The sequence below is a fragment of the Balaenoptera musculus genome, chromosome X, assembly GCF_009873245.2.
Source record: "Balaenoptera musculus isolate JJ_BM4_2016_0621 chromosome X, mBalMus1.pri.v3, whole genome shotgun sequence".
In the NCBI taxonomy this organism is placed as follows: Eukaryota; Metazoa; Chordata; class Mammalia; order Artiodactyla; family Balaenopteridae; genus Balaenoptera; species Balaenoptera musculus.
In genome coordinates this window covers 20,808,738-20,828,216 of record NC_045806.1, presented here as the reverse complement: position 1 = coordinate 20,828,216, position 19,479 = coordinate 20,808,738, and the positions used below count along the sequence as shown (strand labels likewise).

The 19,479-nt window shown below is 41.1% G+C and overlaps 1 protein-coding gene across 1 annotated transcript in view; it reads right to left on the bottom strand.

The window, feature by feature from the left end:
* POLA1 (DNA polymerase alpha 1, catalytic subunit) overlaps positions 1 to 19,479 on the bottom strand; it is a 291,963-nt gene that overhangs the window by 220,662 nt on the left and 51,822 nt on the right. The window contains exons 25-26 of the mRNA XM_036840342.1: positions 14,613 to 14,762; positions 14,079 to 14,201 (exon numbers count right to left, since the gene is read on the bottom strand). Of these exons, the coding sequence (XP_036696237.1) occupies positions 14,079 to 14,201; positions 14,613 to 14,762 (273 nt within the window). The remainder of the gene's footprint in view (positions 1 to 14,078; positions 14,202 to 14,612; positions 14,763 to 19,479) is intronic.

The window sequence follows — 19,479 nt, the reverse complement described above, 5'->3', positions numbered from 1 at the left end:
GATTAGATCTATATGTATCAACATGGATATACTTCAAAAATATAAACGCTGAGAGAAAAAAGCAAGTTGCAAGCTCAAATATGATACGTCATTTACCTAAGTTAAGTGGGTACATTTCAAAGGTAAGAAAAGCATACCAAATGGAAAGCTACATATCAGCTTCACAAAAGCAGCTGCCTGTGGAGAGGTAAAGAGGAGACGAGGGAAGGGGGGCACGCAGAGGATCCTGACTATCTGTAAGGCTTTTCTTTTATTTAAAGAAAAGCTGAAGCAATTATAAGAAAATCTTAACATGTATTAGCTCTGGGAGATGGCTACACGAATATGTTATTTTACTCTATAAAAATTAATGGGAAAAAAGAAAAAGATTTTTTTTTTAATTTAAAAATGAGAGAAGGAAGTGGGGTGAATGGACCGATTTAGGCAGTCCAAGAAGGTGCCATATAAGCCAAGACCGGAGGAGAGAGGAAAACACAAACTTGCACCAAGCTGGGGAGAAGCATTCCAGGCAGTGGCGCCCAGAGCATGAGGGCTCTGCAGAGGGACAGAAGTGAACATGTGTGCGCAACTCAAAGAAAACGTAGCCCCGGGGGGCTGCAGCAAAGCTGAGGTGGGGAGGGCAGGGGGTCAGTAGCAGGGAAGGTGACCGGAGAGGTGAAGTGACCCACGGAGGACCTGGGAGGCCATGGTGAACTGAGATGGAAGCCACCAGAAAGGACGTGATGCAATCACACGTTAAAAATACAGATCACCTGCTGTGTGGAGAACTGATCAAAGGCAAGAGTGGAAGGGAGACACCAATGGGAGGCTGCTGCGGTGATCCTGGCCAGAGACGGTGCGGTCTGAACTAGGAGAGAGGGTGGCAGTGCCAATGGAGAGAAACGGATGAATCTGGGTATACTTAAGGTAAGGTTGGCAGGACTTACAACTAACTGCATCTTAGGACTGGGCTAAGAAGTGATAGGAAAGACAACTATTTCTTAAATATTATAAAAATGGCTGGTGTTTGCCACTTTGGGTCCACTACTAGATGTTACTGAGGGACATGAAAAAACACTCCAGGCTCCTGAATCTACTTAGTAAAAATGAACGAAAAAACTTAAACTCATGAACATCAAACTCTTAAGAGTAAATGTAAGGATCAGCTGAGGTCATTAAGTTAAAGAGTGAGGAAGGTCAGGTTAAATCACTCAGGGGAAGTGAGTTTTCAGAAAGACTGAAAGAGACAGCAGAAATTAGTGATGTGGGTGGACAAAGGCACAAAAAGCAGAAGAAACAACAAAGTAAAAACACAAAATAGAAAATAATTTGGCAAACAGCCGACAAATTGGTCTTGTAAGAGTAGACGTTTAGGCATTCGAGTGAGAGGAAAATGTAGACGGCACCCGCTGCCAAGGTGTTAGGTTTTCAGGTCACGTTTACTGAGCGCTTATGTATCAAACGCTGAATCGAAGCATTAACACACACCATCTCAGTTCATTCTCCCAACAACCTCGCTGGAGAATTACCGTGACTAAAAATGAGGAAGCTGAGGCTCAGAGAGGTTATATAACCAGCCAGGCTGCGCGTACCTGGGAAGCTGGGGGGCGGGGAGGGGGGGGCGGGGGGTGGCTGGAGGCGGCAGGCAGGGTGGGGAGAGCGGGGAGCGTGAGACCCCCAGGCGTAGGCCTGGATTCCAGGGCTGCCACTTAGTTGAGGCATTTCACAAGCTACTTCTCTGGGTCTCACATCACTCATCTATGAACTGGGGAGAATTAAAATATCTACCCACAGCAATTCTGGTCGCCGCCACCACTGCACTCATACAGCACCAGCTGAAGTCAATGATCACCTCCGTGTCCCAAAAATTTTCAAAGCTATCACCTGTGTCTCTTGCTGACAGTCACCCACCACCTCCCCGAGACACTTCCCCGGCTCCCACGACACCTTGTGTTCCTGCTTGTCTCCTTCTGTGGTGGCCTCCTCCAAGCCATTCCACACTGGGGATCCGTAAGACAGCGTCCTACACACACTTCTCTTTCTACTCTCTCCTCTCCCAAAGTAATCCCATCCATCTCCATGTTTTAATTTACGTCAATTCACCAATGACGCCCAAATTTATATCGTATCGTGCCACCTCAAAATTAACATGTCCAATATCAGACTGCTCGTCCTTCCCTCCCCTGGCCCCAAACCCAGGCATCTTCCAACACTCCTCACTTCAGTGAAAGGCTTGCCATCCATCCGCCTGCACAAACTCAGAAGGCCAGGAGTTATCCTGAAGTTGTCCTGGATATTTTCCCCATCCTAAGCCCAATATCCAAGCTGCCACCAGGTTTTACTGGTTTTTCTTCTCTCACATCTCTCTCATATCTGCACCTTCTCCCTCTCCCAGCTGCCATCACGCCAGCCAAGCTACCACCATCGCTTGCCTGGAATACCTTAATAAGAGCCTACTAACTAGTTTCCCTCATCCACGCTGACCCTTCCAATTCACTCAGCCAGAGCGATCGTCTCAAAATGCAAACGGGAGCCAATCCCTCCACCCCACGAAGGACCTGCTAATGTCCACTCCCTGCTCAACATGGCCGGCAAGGCCCGCATGGTGTGACCCTGTCCTCCTCTCCAGCCTCGCCTCCCATCACTCCCCGCTTCCTCTCTACGTCCAGGCTACAGCAGCCTTCCCTCAGTTCCTTGACCACGCAATGCTTCCACCCACCACAGGACCTCTGCACAAGGCATCCCTCACCCTGGAATGCTGATCCCTGTGACCCTTTAGCTTGTTAACTCCAGCATCCAGCACACACTTTTCTGATCTCAGCTCAAGTGTCACATGCTCAGGAAACCTCTGATTCTTCAGTCTGGGAGCTTTGATTCTTCAAAGGGCCTTTGTTATCAGCACTCAGAAACTCCCATTCCTTTTCTTAGCGCTTATTTTCTCCCGGGTCGGCATGATTATTCATTGGACAATTTGCTTAATGGCTCTCCCCAACCAGAATGAAAACCCCATGAGGACAAGGTCGTTGAACATTTAAATTTATCACCGTATCCCCAACACACCAGCACCAGGCCCAACACCTGGTAGGGGTTTGGCGCCTTCCTCTGCATTGTGACAAGAAACCATGGTGCCCGGGCTTTCCTAGGTTAAGGTGCTTTGTGCCTGGGGGACACGGCAGTAGCCATCGTCAACTAGCACCCTCTGGCACGTGAAAACACAGAGGCTCACAGGGACGGACTTGCTCAAAGCCAAACAAAGCAAACACGCAGTAAGTGAGCGTGGCGCCCGTGTTCCCAGTCCAGGCTTCCTCCAGCACATATTCAGGCTTTTCCGCGTGGTGTTTGCACCTACCGCAGATCCTTTGTCTTGCTTACTACTAAGGAATCATGAGTTTGGCCTCCTGAGCTCTAGCTCTAGTTTTACTGGAATCATTACCAAAGGCTTTCATCTCAAGCCTACAGGTCACAAGCAATGTCATCTGTCTCCATTTCCCTCCGTGGGACAGACTCAGCAAATATTACTGGAAGAATTTCTGGCTATGAGGCAAGAATCAGTAATTGAATTAAATATATTCACCTGCTCTAAGCCAATCTTCTGAAAACAAGTTACTTTTTTCTGCCCTGTCAGGACATCATTAAAGAAGAAATATCTGGATCTTTCGTGTGATTCAATGATCAGCTGTCCATCGCATCATGCCATGCAGTCCAACTTGAATAGAACATACACCCTACCCTGTTGGCCAGTGCACGGAAGTATTACACGTGGCCTTAAGAACAATGCACAGTATTAATAGCCCATGAGCTTATTCCTTTCCCCAAGTGCCCCCTCCTCAACCCTCCTCCTCCCTGCCTGCAGAAGACACACCACCCTCCTGCACAGGGCTGAAAATATAGTCTGTGGCTAAGTCAGCAGGGGCGAAAAGCCCCTGAAACAAATATAGCCAAACGTCTGACACTCCAAATTATGACAGAAACCTAATATCTTTGCTCCACTCCCATCCCCACTCAACTCTGAGCCCTAAGGCAAAAACTCTCATCACTAGCCTCAAAAGAACAAATCTTTTCTTAAATGTAAAATAACAAAGGCAATAAAAATAGGTAATAGAAAACAAAACCCAAACCTGAAAAGAACAATTAGTAATCCCAAACACCACACACAAGTCATTTCTGGAAATCCCTCATGCTCTGTTGTTCTTTTAAAAATGCAAGTAGAGATTGGCTTCAGTTACATTCTATTTCATTTCGCTTTTTAAAAGAGGAAACCCTCAAAGAAAAAATTTAAATTCTGAGACTCTAATACATTCAAGTTTAAAAGTGACAACAGCCAATTCACTCACCAAAATTAATAATAAAAAGGAAACAAGGACAGCTGTACAACCCGACACTGGCACTAAATTTCAAAGTATGTACAAAATCTCTAAAGCAATGACTACAGGGCTCAGGAATCTCTGGCTTAAAATCAAACAGCTTCTTAGCACATACACACATACATAAAGCCATCCTTCTCCCCGCCTTCCAAAACTCCCACAACTTACCAAACTCGGCTCACTGTAATTTCACACCGTATTTATGATATGGCAAATTGACACAGGCTCATGCTGCCTACCGAAATGATGAAACGCAAACAGAAGGCACTAATTCTATTAGTCTGTCCTCAGTTAACCAGTCCTGAGCCATAATAAGCCCAACCAGCTTGTTTTGTTTTTAAATTTGAGACGGATGTGTCTCTGAAGGGCCTGACTGTACTGCTGGGAAGAGCACACACAAGCCACCAGACGGCGCGGGCTGCCGAAAGCAGGTTCTTCCAATTAACACGGAGTGTCCCCGGCATGGCTGAAGCCAGGAGATGGCGCGGTGACATCTTGTACATCGTCAGATTCAAACGCTGGGGCGGCTGATCCATTTGGGGGATGGGGAAATGTGCAAGGTTGCTGAGTGCAACCACATCACCCATAAATCTACTACCTGGGCGGATGAGGAAAGGAAAATCTGGAGAAAAGATCAATATTTTTGGTTTGCAGTGATCCTTTCTCTACAATCCATCTGTATCCGCAATTTGTGAAGGGGGGGTGGACATGGGAGGAAAAAAATAAAGTTATAGGATATTTCCCCCTTTCCTTAAGAGTAGCATTATCCAGGAAATTACCTAGGCAGACTGACTGTGGATCCAGACAATTAAACCTTACGCCAGTTTCTGTGCCACTGGTGAATAGTGGTTAATAACTTCACACTTTTCTTTTTGTGTCTTAACAAGGAGGGAATGACGCTTTTGAAATCATTACTGCTCTGTCATCTTGGTTCACTGCCAAAGCAAGGAGCTGTAGAACACCTGGCAAATAACACGCGGCTCGTGAAAAAGAAACATACACCAAAACAGGTTTATAGAAAATGTTCACATATGTAGAAAGAGGAATGAGTTTGGGTTAACAGAAAATCACTCACTGTGGCGAGGGGTGGGGGAGAAAGGAAGAGGTTTCCAGGCCTCAGTTTCTGTGATTCGAATCAGAGTAATGAAACTCAATCTGAGCAGAGATCAGCGGCGCCGACACAAAGTTAGTCCGATAGTATTTATCTCCTCATCCTCAGTCACACTCCCAGTGGGTTCAGTAATTAAATGGGTAAAATGTCGAGGCAAAAATACCATCCCTGCCTTCTCAAATGAGAGTGGCCCAGTAAAAACGTATAAAGTAGCCTTTTTCTTGTTCTGAGTATCCAGGCCATTCTTATAAACTCAAATAAGGCTTAAATATCAAGATCCTATATCACAAAATGCATCTCCTCCACACCCACTCATCTATAACTGCAGAAACTACTAGACCAGCGTGATCCCAGAGTCACAGCAAACTAGCACGCACTCTGTGGGGCACAGGGCTAGGTGCTGGGTGGGGGTGGGGTGGACATCAAAATACAGACATAGTGATCGCCGACAAACCAAACGCAAGTAGAGACTGGAGAATATAGAAACAATTTGAGGCTGCAGGCTTTTCTTTTCTTTCCTTTTTTTGGTCAATTAAGAGAAAAATTTTAAGTATTCATACTAGTTTTTACAGACCCACTACGAAATCTAGGTGTAAAACTACCAACATGTGGGTTTTTAAAAGACCCTAATTTAGACTGAGAATAAGGAAATTCCACCTTCTTTAATGAAATAAACCCTGGCACTCTGAAGACAAGGGAGGCCAGCCCACACAGCCCCAGGACCACCTGTCACCGCCGCTGACACCCAGGGGGTACAACATGTGAGGACGGGTGCGAGGCGCTTCTTTCTGACAAAGACTTGCTCACAGACCCAGCCCGGTTCACAGGCAGGACTTGACCCTGTCTCCCTCTTCCCAGCTACCTCTAACATCGACTGCCTGTTTGCTCCTAAACCTATACATTGCAACGTTCAAAACCCAAAGAGCACACAAAGGCAGATGTCCAGGCATCTTGGAGGGGATAGGTCCCAAACATTAAGAGAGAGGGATAAGGTTCTTCTGAATTTCTTTTTGAAGGTCTAAAGTTTTAGCCATTTTGAAAGAAATATTATGTGTGTTCAAGTACATAAATTCAAACCAGGCCTAAATGTAACCCACTTGTTTATAGAGCACAATACTGTGTTCATACAGCATAGATTATTCTATATACTTGAAATTTTTTTGTCATTGCATTTCTCTCAAATTATTGAATGTCTAAGTTATCACAATTTGAACTGGCCTTCCATGGGGTATTTCCAAGGTGTTTCCTCTTCTTAGTTTTATATTTACCAACATTACTTTCACCAATTTCAGAAAGGATACAGACAAAGGGACAAGCAAATATAGATGTTAATTAGTAAAAGTTCACCCATATAAATAATCTGCAGTTAAGATGCCACTTACTTGACGGAAAACAGGTGTTTCTATAGAAGTTAAAGGTATATAAAAAGAACCTCGGCTCTAAATTTGCTATTAATTTGTACTATGAAGAATTTCAACTCATTCCATCTGAATTACCACCAATTCTGAATTAGTAGATATGAATTAATAAAGTTGAATAGTATGAAGAACTGCCAAGAATTTAGAACCCAAACATCCCTGAAATACAACAATAAAAAGGGAATTTAAAGTTTCTCTGGCTTAGAATATTATAATATAAACAACTTCAAAGTGGTAAGTAATCTGTAATCACTGAAAAAGGATATTGCTTTTTTTAACGTAAAATATATTCTGCCAAAATATATTAAACCTTCACTTTCAGCCTTAAGAGAAATTATCTTCTAATATTAAAAAAAAATCAAAATGTTAGTAGGTCAGCTGAAGTTAAAAGTAGTCTTAATGGTGGCTATTAAATCCTGGAGACAGAATTAGAACTCTTCCCTCCTACCACCCACACAGTTTCCATGAGTCTGGTCTGGCAAGAAAATTCTTCATACTGCCATGTTTTAGGTAACAAAAGCATACGTTTTTAAGACTAAAGTGTCCCCTCAACCTACGAGGGCAGAAATGAAGAAATGTAAGAATCACCAGTTCTTTAGCATTTTTGCATCATGGTGCCCTTTGAGAATCTCTTAAATGCTATGCACCTTTCCCCCCAAAAAAGCACACACATGCACAGACACATAAAATGTCACATACAACTTGAGGAGTCACAGACATTCGCTCTGCTTCTATGAGAAGTTCTCATATGACAATATAAACAGATAAAACTTGAAAATCTATGGTTTTTTAGATGTCCAAAAGATTGCTTTCCTTCCTTCTTACTACTTTGAGTGTACTTTCCTCTACTTTCACCCACTAGGACTGATGCTGTTAGAAATGAGAGTGACTTTTCTATTATATGTGACTCTCTTTTAGACCAGAGGTCCACCAATTTTTTCTGTAAAGGGCCAGAAAGTACATATTTTAGGCTTTGCAGGTCATTCAGGCTCTCTGGGCACTAATCAATTCTGCCATTGTAACAGAACACAACTGCAGCCATAAACAAGTGGGTGTGGCTGTGTCCCAATAAAATTTTATTTACACAAAACAAGCAGTGGACAGGAGTTAGCCGGGGAGTTCTAGGTTCTCGACCCCTGGAATAGAAGAATAGGTTCAACAACTCCACAGGAAGCAAAAAGACAAATACAGTTAGATCCTTAACTTATACGATCCCTAAAAGTAATTCCCAGAAGGATTTAAGACCTGAATAAGAAAAGCCAAAGCTTGCAACTTTTAGAAGAAAATAAGACAGAATGTCTATGTCACTGAAGGAGGGAAAGGTTTCTTAAGGAAAACAACAACACAGTGTACAAGGGGGAAAAAACCAAATATTTGACAATAAATTTAAAAACTTCTGCACAAGGAAAGACCACAAATAAAGTTAAAAGATAAGTCACAGACTAAAAGATATCTGCAACAAAAATGACCAAAAAAGAACTAGCCTTTGAATACCTAAGAAGAAATACTAAGAGACATACAACCCAGCGAAATAGGACCTATATGCGCACAGGCAAATCACACTGAAAAAAAGAAAACTGAAGAGTTAAAACACATGAAAGGATGCTCACCTTAACTAATACTTGGGGAAATGCAAATTAAAATCACAATGAGATACCACTTCACACTCATGAGACTGGCAAAAATTTTTAATTCTGATAATAACAAGTGCTGACAAAGGTGTGGAACACTAAGGATGATGCAACAAGCATGTTCACAAGTATCTAAGAAGTCTAAAAATCCCTCAGTAGGAAAATAAACAACAAATTCAAAAAGGTAAAATTGTATATCAAAATTATTCCCAACTGTTTTTAAATTAACCTCTGATTCTGCGACTGAGGGAGTCATGTATTGTAGTCCTATGGCCATAAATATGAATTTAGCTTTTTGAAAGAATTAACTCGCTATGATAAATTAAATGACTGCTCCTACCAATAACATGTCATATACCGCTTGCAGATGTGCAAACTCCACTCCTAGTAATACACTAGAGAAACTCTCGCACATGTGGCACTGTCTACTACAGCACCATTCGCAATAGCAAAAAAGTAAAAGAAGTGAAAATGAGGAAAGCTAAAAACATGGACAATGGGAGAATAAAAAATATCCTGTGCTATATTTATTCACTGAAATATTACACAATAGGTAACATGAATAAATCAAGTCTAAAAATGTATCAACATGGACATACTTAGAAACTGGTATATAGAGTAGGGATTTTCCCCTACTTTTTTTTTTGGCAAACTGCAAAAAATATGTATAGCATGACACATAAATGGTAAAAACTTTTAAGGCACCACATGTATAGGTACACGTATTTGTTGTAAAAGCAAAAAACCCTGGGCAAAAAGGACAAAACCAACCCGGAGGGAGCAGTTACCTTGGAAGAAGAAAAGAAAAAAATGAGAGAGGGTGGGGAGGAAAGGGTCTTTAGTTGTCTCTACAATACTTTATTGCATTTCATTTTTTAAAACTAGGCTTTTTTAAGAAAAAAGACTGGAAAAGTGAAATTTTTGCTTATTTCCAGATAAAGTTGAAAGTCTCCTTTAGCACTCAATTATAAAGATTCTGTATATTCACTCATTCTCTTTTGCCACTGACATCAACAAATGCTACAGTCCTCCATCCCAGGGCCATTCTGAAGGGCTCCTGACAGGTGCTAGCACATGGCCAAGAGACTTCCAGGAAGGCTTGCCCTGGGCTTGACTGCAATGTTTTCATGCAATGATTTGGACACATTTTCTAAATGCACAAATTTCAGCTCCAAACACAATTGAAAGCCAGGCAGTCTACAACTGGTTGGCAAGCAGGCTGGCAAAGACTCACTTTAGCCTACTGGGTGAGAAAATGAAAACGCATGGGCTCTACACCCAAACATTAGAGCATGCATTCACTTTAAAATGCAATCAGAAATCCAGACCAAAAATCATTTTCTCAAGGGCACAGAAATAACAGAGTGTAGAAATAAGACAATACCAATGTCAGTAAGTAGTAATTATTCCATAAAGACAAATATTACCATTACACTAAGGATTATGCAATGAGTATGCTTGTAAGTGTAGAGTAAGTTTTAAATCCCTCAAAAAACCCCCAACAAATTCAAAGAGGCAAAATTACACATCAAAATCATTTCAATTCTCTTTAGATTAGCCTGATACTGTGACCAAGGGAGTCATGGATTGTAGCCCCATGGCCAGAAGTGTGAATTTAGCTCTTTGATAGAAGAATTAGCTTGCTATGATACATAAAATGATTGTTCTTATCAATAAAACTTTTTATTCAAAGACAGTCACTATTTAAACACTAAATACACTAGACTATTACAATCCTTTGGTCCTTTCTTTAATAATTTCAAAATTAATAAAAGTCAAAAATTTGGACAGATCTGTGTCAATAAATGGCTTTCACTATTGTTCACAGAATAAAACCCTTAATTGATTAATGATCTCAGGGTGTCTATCGCCATCTAGTGAACAATCAGTTCAATTACCACACCAGTCACTTGACTACCTAGTCTGTTTTCCCTGTGATTTAAAATATATGTCCACTTACTGCTACCAACTTGCCCAGTATCTTTTTTATGTCTCCCTACACATACATTGAGAATAAACACAAATACAGATGGTATTTATATAGATTCACTTTCGAGTATCTGTCAGCTAGGTTTCCATATTACTTCTCTGGAAACATCGAGTTCATTATTTTTAAATAACTTGCACACCATGAGGTCCCTCATACAATTCCTTAACCATTAACTAATTCCTCTACCACCGAGCAATTAAAAATCATAGAAGAGTTTAAGTGTGAAAGATCACACCTGGGAAAAGACAATATTGATGTCCATTTGACACAACTATTAGCATTTTTATTATAAACCTGTTTTTAAAAGTACAATTAGTAATTACTCTGAGTACTCTAGCAGCCATAATACATTTGATTACAGAAATTATTAGGTCACCAGAGCCAAACCTGCATGATTCCAACAAACTGAGCACACACAGACTTAAAAATAAAAAGGGTGGGGGGGGGCTTAAGGCCTCCCCAGACTGTGTATTAATCTATATTCAAATGCAAAATTTTATAATCTTTTTCAGACGACATGCTACCAGGTTTCCTTCTCATTAATTTCCAATTGAACCTTAATCTAATTTATCCTACAAGGACTTTAAAAGCAATCAACTTCTAGGATTTTCAGGTTACTATATTACTTGGTCTATTCTATCTTAGTACAAAAAAGATAAGTTTGATAAGTTACAAAGATATTCCAAAATCTCAGCAAACTGACTCTCATTTTACACTTCGCTCCTCCTACCTCTTTAATAATCAAGAGATGCTTGAATTCACAAAGACCTAATAGTGCGTACGGAAAAAAACAGTAAACCCAAAGACAGATTATCACATAAAATACTTCCATCCGCCAGTGCTAATAATTATCATCAATACGTTACAATCATTTTTATTATAGGAAATAATTTCTGTACGTGGCTTTGAATCCTCTTCTAGAATAAGATTTCCAGGAAGCAACTGTGTAATTATTATTTCTCATTAACTTCACATTACTTTAAAGGCCCGTTTCCCACCGTTGTTGTATTTTTTATTTGTGGGAAGGAGCAAAGGGGAAAGAGACAAAGGGAAGCAGAAGCCAAGAACTTAAATCACATATGATTATTTCTAGATCTGTCTGAAGTTCTTTGCTTTTTAGTGGGAAGAGTAGGGTTTTTTTTCAAATAGTTTATAAAGATTTGTTGTTATATTTTAAATAAGAGAAAAATAAAAATTGAGTTTAAATTCCCCATTAAAAATCGAGCTAAACAAAAATATTGCCCTTAAAGTACAATGGATTAGGGGAGTGGGGGAGATTATTGGACAAATTTGGGGCTTATCATTATCAACAGTGCCCTTTTAAGCTTGTGGATTTCTGAGCCAATGCAGAAAATGTAACAACAGGGATTTCCCAACAGCAAGAGGCACTCTCCAAGGGAGTAAATTGTCAACTACTGCCTCTCATGAGAAACTTAAGAGTAACCTTGATCCAATCTCAATAGTCAACCCATGTATTATCACCCAGTTGGGGCATAGTGAGTGCACTTCCTAATACAAAAATAAGATGGTATTCTATCAGAAGCCACTGGATACATACAGAGAAATAAAATTTAAATAATTTTAAAGTAAACTTAGCCAAAGAAACTGAAAACATCCTTTCCTCACTTCAATGAGCCCCTAAAACACCTGTATCTTCTCAAGTAAAAAAGGCCTATGTCTTGAGATGAGTATCGAAAAAAATGTTCTTCTAGGAATAAGAAGCAGAATATAAAGCAACAGGAGAGCCATCCTGAGATGGAGCAGACAACCCCCATGTAGCAAAAGCCTTACAGTCAGGAAGAGCTGGATTCCCATCCAAAAAAGTCACTTGTTACACTTCACCTCTGAGTTTATTAGCTTCCTCATCTGCAAAACTGGAACACTCTTGCCTCTATCAATTGATTCTTATGGGGTCTTAAGGAAATAACGCATCTGAAAGCTTCTCGCATAATGCTGGTGTCCAATACACGCCTTGCCCTTCCTCACTGTGCCCTCAGCGGCGTGAAAGCGGGCTCCCAACAGAAGAGCACCTCTCAATATCCTGTTCGTTTCATGCCAGCTAGATCTGCACTGTCCAATACAGCAGCCACTAGCCACATGTGGATATTTGAGGTTAAATTTATTTTAATTATCATTAAATAAAACTCAAAATCCACTTCGTCAGCCAGCTATCAAGTGCTCACTAGCCACTTGGGGCTTGCGGCTATTGCACTGGGTATTGCAGATGGAGAACGTTTTCATCATCTCAGAGTGCTATTAGACAGTCCTGATCTAGACTCTAAGCAGGGGTTAGCATTTTTTTTTTTTCTGAAAAGGGCCACATAGTAAATATTCTAGGCTTTGCAGGTCATGCAAGTCTCCACCTTGACTACTCAACTTTGCCGCTGTACTTGCAAAAGCAGCTATAGATGATACTTCAACGAATGAGTATGACTGTGTGCCAATAAAAATTTATAAAAATAGGTGGCGGGCTGGATTGGGCCCATGGGCTGTAGCATGCCGACCTCTACTCTAAGAGTACTCTGAGTCCAGGCCCCCAGCATGAGCATTCTGCCCATAACCACTACCTCCTTAAGACCGAGTAGTCTTAAATCCACTGACAGAAATCAGTATTTTACTGCAGTTAAATGGAATATAATATTTAACATAACTGTTCTTTTACAAACTAAGGAAAACCCATGCACGTGGTGCTAAAGCAAATGAAGCTTTTAGTGTTTACAAAGGGACAGTACCTCAAATCTGTTTGGTATCTGGCCCATGTTTCTAAAACCAATTACTCTCAATCTATAACTCCAGTCCCGATATATTCCTGACACTGGGGACTTGAACTGATACATCCAGCTGCCTACTTAACATGCCTACAGATCTATTACAAGCCTCAAAGGTAACACATCCAAGATAAAACTCTTAATCTTTCTCCCTCAGATTTCTCCTTCTTAATAAATGGTTCTACTAGCTAACCAGCTAGAAGACAAAAATGGAGGCATCCTCCTTTCTTTCTTCTTTTCCCTCACACTCCAACCTAATATATCCGCAAAAAAAAACTAGCTCCCTTATGTCGCTTAGTTCTCATTCATGTTAGCTCCTAAAGAAGCCTTCCCTGACCAAGCTAAACTAGCCAGTCATCTTAACACTGTCTAGCCCTCCACCCTGTTTACTTATCTGCACAGCATTATTTCTATCATAGTCTCTTATTTTTTGTATTTGTTTATTCACTTATTTAGACTCTGTTTTCCCGAATGACGCTCTCCCCACCCCAAGCCCCTTTACACCCCCTGCCCTAGGTAGAATGTAAGCCTCATGATGCAGGGACTTTTTAGGTCTTGCTCAACACTCTATCCCCAGTACCTAGAACAATCCATGGCACATAGCAGATGCTCAATAAATAAATACACACACACACACACACAAAATGGACGAAAGAATGAATCCTTACTTAAAAAGCATATCTGTCTCAAATTTGTCCTAAGAAAGGGATACTTGAAGCTGTATAACTAGGTAACAAACTTTTTGGCTCTCCTACCCCATAACATGTATAGTTTAAAATACTCTCATTTTTAGATATGGGACTGTTACGTCATTTACCTCCCTTCCTTTGTATGTCACCAAAGCAGCCAGTGGTTTGGCATAAAATCTGCTGTAGGAAAATCCCAGGCAGCCGTACATACTGTTTGCTGTGAGCTTCAAAGCCTTCTGTCGAATGTCATACTGCAGGCCACACAAGGACAAAAGACAAACAAAAGTATTTGCAGATGCTTCAGCATTACATTAGATGCTTTCTAGCTCACCAATGAGAAGGGGAAACCCGCAATAACCCTGGAAAAAAGAACTCTTAACATAATCAACCCATCCTCCCAGATCCATGATTCCCTGACCTCCTAGAATCAAGTAAACACAGACTCCAAAGCTCCCAGAAGTCAGAAGGATCTTGCTCAGATACAGTTCTGCAGATAGACATGCCTTGTATTTTGAGGCATAGTATTTTTGAATGGTTTCCTACCCACCAACTTAAAATAAGCACATGCACTTGCCCACAGCATCAAGTTCAAACCACTCCTAGATAATCAAATTTTCAAAGGTGAGACTGTCACTCAGAGGTTGCTGAGTGGAAAGAGATACCTGAAGAGCAAGGTCTGGATTTAAATCTTGCTGTTTCATTAGTTGTTTGACTTGTCTTCTCCGCTCTACCAGTTTCCGGATCTCTCTGGGCAAAATGCCCATTTCCAAGCTTGGATCTGGCAGCTCAGGGATCTGTTCTTGTTCTCCATCCTGATGAACACACGATGAAAATTTCAGACAAATCAAAATTTCATGAAATGAATTCCCAAAATCATACGTTGTGGGAGCTTACCCCGTGATCACATCTTGAAAAGCTACTTTCTTGTCTAAGTAAAGGTCAACAAAGTGTGGGTGGTAGAAGAAAGAGCTGAGAGGGCTGCAGAACAACTCAACACTGCCCTCTTCTCCTCCAATTCTCTCAGCCCATCATTCCCAGTACCTCCCCCATCTAGTTATTGAAAAATGTAGGTATCATTTAAAGAGATGAATTTTTACACATGCTCCTTTCCCCTCCTTCAACAAGACTGGGGAGCAATATGTTTGGGGAAATTGTTTTTAAAATAAAAACACTGGGCTTCCCTGGTGGCACAGTGATTAAGAATCCGCCTGCCAATGCAGGGGACACGGGTTCAAGCCCTGGTCCGGGAAGATCCCACATGCGCATGGGCAAAGCAAGTAAGCCCGTGTGCCACAACTACTGAAGCCTGCGAGCCTAGAGCCTGTGCTCCACAGCAAGAGAAGCCCCCACTTGCTGCAACCAGAGAAAAGCCCGCACGCAGCAACGAAGCCCCAATGCAGCCAAAAATAAAATAAGTAAATTTATGAATAAATAAATAAAAATAAAAACACTAAGAGAGATCTCTAAAATTTAAAAAAAGAGAAAAAAGCAGCTAAACTACTGTTAAGTCCTGTGTACTAGCAAACAAAACGCTATAAAAATTTTTTAAACTATGGGGAATCGTAGCAATTATTGTAAATGTTTTAGACTGAAAGATAAAAATATAAGTACTAAATCAGCAGGTTTCTTTTAGGAATTTGGAGCCCATATTTTAATAGGCCATGACATTTCTAAAAATTAATACATGTATATTCCTTAGTATTTATGTGGTACCTTTTGTCTACAAATTGCTTTGCAATCAGTAAAATAGCAACATTTTAAGAAAGCAACCAGCAGTCTTCTTATATTAAAATTTACAGCAGAAAAATGCAGGGAAAGCATTAGACCATTTTTCTCAAGGCTCCATTAATTCTATTAACAGGCTGCCAAGAAAAGCCAGGCACATTTGCCCTTGAAGGTTCAAAATTAAAAATAAACCTCTTGGCTTAAAGTATGTCAAGTCAATGCCATTTGATAACCCAGTCTTTACAAAGCGTCTGATTTTATAAAGATCAATAACTTCAAATGAACGATCTCACAATAGTAACAGGGACCTATTATTGTTTTCCAATAGAGCAGATGATGACAGCAAACCTATTAAAGAGATCTTGGTACACATTCCAATTTATTTACAGCAACTATGGAGGTGCAATAAAAAGTAAATGGAAAGGATCTGGAGTCAGGAAATTTACAATCCAGGCCTGGCTCCACCAGCACTAGCTGTTCTCAAGACCAAATGAGGCACTGCACAGGAAAATGATATGGAACCCATAAACTGCTACATGTATAGTATTTTTTAGATGACCTCTAAGGTCCCTTCTGACTCTGAGATGTTTTCACATCCAAAATCCAAACTGGAAAGCTCAAATAAACAAACTGGTGGCGGGGGGCAGGGTTGGGGAGGGGGTTGGCGCTGGATAATGACAATCATCCTAATACTGACACAGTAGCAGAACAAAGCCCACAGAATATTATTAACCGAATGTAGTCACTACCTTGTGGGGATGTCTACTCAATACCTACTCTGTACAATTATCCTCTAGTCCCACAGAGGAGCCCATCCTCAGCAGCCGTATTTGTACGGGGTGAACACACTCCTGTGGTCATGGCTGACGGGTGAGTGTGTTCACCAACTCAGGCAAGCCTCTAAGATTCCCCCTTCTGGGAATATGGAATTGGGACTGAAAAACAGCCCCCAAGCGTGTGGCTGGAACCGAAAGACATGTAAATTCAGGAGCTAGAGGGCAAACAGACATCTTCTGCCCCGTGTACAAAGAAGCAGAGAAAAACATACAGAGACAATAGGTTAATTTACATCTTTTACTGCTGGAGAACCAAATCTAACCAAATTCCCTAATGACAATCAACTGTATAAGCTTTATATACGAAGAACCACACATTAAGTTATTAAGCCCTACATAAAACTGTTGAATGAATGATCACTAGTTAAAATCCATGTGAGATAATTCAAAAAGATCCTTTTGAAGAGGATGTTTAATGAGTAGAATCATTAAGAAATGCTTTCATAGCCAAAATTTAAAAGCCTGAAAATAGCAAGTGTTTGGAGTAGAAGGGGAACAATTCACATACATGGCTGGTAAGAGTGCAAAACGGTATAACCACTTAGGAAAACAATTTGACAGTTTCTTATCAAATTAAACATACACTGCCCATGCAACCCAGCAAATTCACTCCCTAGGTATTTACCCCCCCTAAAATGAAAGCACACATCCACAAAAAGATCTGTACAAGAATGTTCACAGCAGTTTTATTAATAACAGCCCAAAACTGAAAACAATCCATATGCTCATCTCAGGGGAACAGATAAGGGTGAAATACTTCTTAACAGTAAAAATGAAAGAACTACTAATAATGCAATAACATGGATGAATCTCAAAAACATTACATTGAACAAAAAAAGCCAGATACAAAACAGTACAGGGCTTCCCTGCTGGCGCAGTGGTTAAGAATCCGCCTGCCAGTGCGGACACGGGTTCTAGCCCTGGTCCGGGAAGATCCCACATGCCGCGGAGCAACTAAGCCCGTGCGCCACAACTACTGAGCCTGCGCTCTAAAGCCCGTGAGCCACAACTACTGAGCCCGTGTGCCACAACTACTGCAGCCCAGGCACCTAGAGCCCATGCTCCGCAACAAGAGAAGCCACCGCAATGAGAAGCCCACACACCACAACGAAGAGTAGCCCCAGCTTTCCACAACTAGAGAAAAACTTGCTCGCAGCAACAAAGACCCAACGCAGTCAAAAATAAATAAAATAAAATTAATTAATTAAAAAAAAAAGAGTACAGGGCTTCCCTGGTGGTGCAGTGGTTCAGAATCTGCCTGCCAGTGCAGGGGACATGGGTTCGAGCCCTGGTCTGGGAAGGTCCCACATGCCACGGAGCAACTAGGCCCGTGAGGCACAACTACTGAGCCTGCGCGTCTGGAGCCTGTGCTCCGCAACAAGAGAGGCCGCGATAGTGAGAGGCCCGCGCACCGCGATGAAGAGTGGCCCCTGCTCGCTGCAACTAGAGAAAGCCCTCGCACAGAAACGAAGACCCAACACACCCAAAAATAAATAAATAAATAAATAAATTTATTTAAAAAAAAAAAGAGTACATACTGTATTACTCCATTAATATGAAGTTCTCAAACAGGCAAAATTAAGCTATGGTAATAGAAGTCAGATCAATGACTGACTGATGGAAGAGGGGATTGACTATAAAAAGGCAAGTGTGACATAACACAACTCACAGGATGAAGCTAAAGCACTGCTTATAGGGAAATTTGCAGTTGTAAATATCTAAATTAAAAGAGAAGACCTCAAATCAATAACCTAACCTTCCACCATAAGAAACTAGAAAAAGAAGGGCAAACCAAACCAAAGAAACCAGAAAGAAGTAATAAAAATTAGCACAGAAATAAATGAAATAGAGAACAGAAAAGCAATAGAGAAAAATCAAGGAAATCAAAGTTGCTTCTTTGAAAAGATCAACAGTGGACTTCTCTGGCAATCCAGGTGTTAAGAATCCACACTTCCAGTGCAGGGGCATGGGTTCAATTCCTGGTCAGGGAAATAAGATCCCACATGCCGCGACAAAAAAGAACAATACAATTTGGTTAGAACCCAGGGAATTGACCTTAAAAAAAAAACCCACACAATTTATGGGAATCCCCTGGCAGTCCAGTGGTTAAGACCCCACGCTTCCACTGCAGGGGACGCAGGTTTGATCCCTGGTCGGAGAACTAAGATCCCACATGCCGGCGCAGCCAAAAAATAAAAAAAGATTTTTTTTAATTAAAAAAAATCTACAAAATTGATAAACGTTTAGCTATACTGACAAAGAAAAAAGATGACTCAAATTACTAAAATCAGGAATAAAAGGGGGGACCATCACTACTGACCTTAAAGAAATAACAGTGATTAAAAAGGAATACTATTTTACAATTTTATGCCAACAAATTAGATAACCTACACAAAATGGACAAACTCCTAGAAAGAAACTACCAAAAGTGACCAAAGGAGAAATAGAAAATCTGAATAAACCTGTAACAAGAGACTGAATTAGAAATCAAAAAAAGTAAAGTCTAACACCAGATAATTTCACCAGCAAAAGTTAAAGAAGAATTAAAGTGAATCCCTCACGAACTCTCCCAAAAAAACAGAAAAGGAGGGAATACTTCCCAACTCATTCTACGAGGCCAATATTACCCTAAGACCAAAACCAGACAAAAACATAACAAGAAAAGACAACTACAGGACTTCCCTGGTGGTGCAGTGGTTAAGAATCCGCCCGCCAATGCAGGAGACACAGGTTCGAGCCCTGGTCCAGGAACATCCCACATGCCACGGAGCAACTAAGCCCGTGTGCCACAACTATTGAGCCTCCCCGCTCTAGAGCCCGCAAGCCACAACTACTGAAGCTCGCGCGCCTAGAGCCCATGCTCTGCCACAAGAGAAGCCACTGCAATGAGAAGCCTGTGCACCACAACAAAGAGTAGCCCCCGCTCGCTGCAACTAGAGAAAGCCCGCACACAGCAATGAAGACCCAA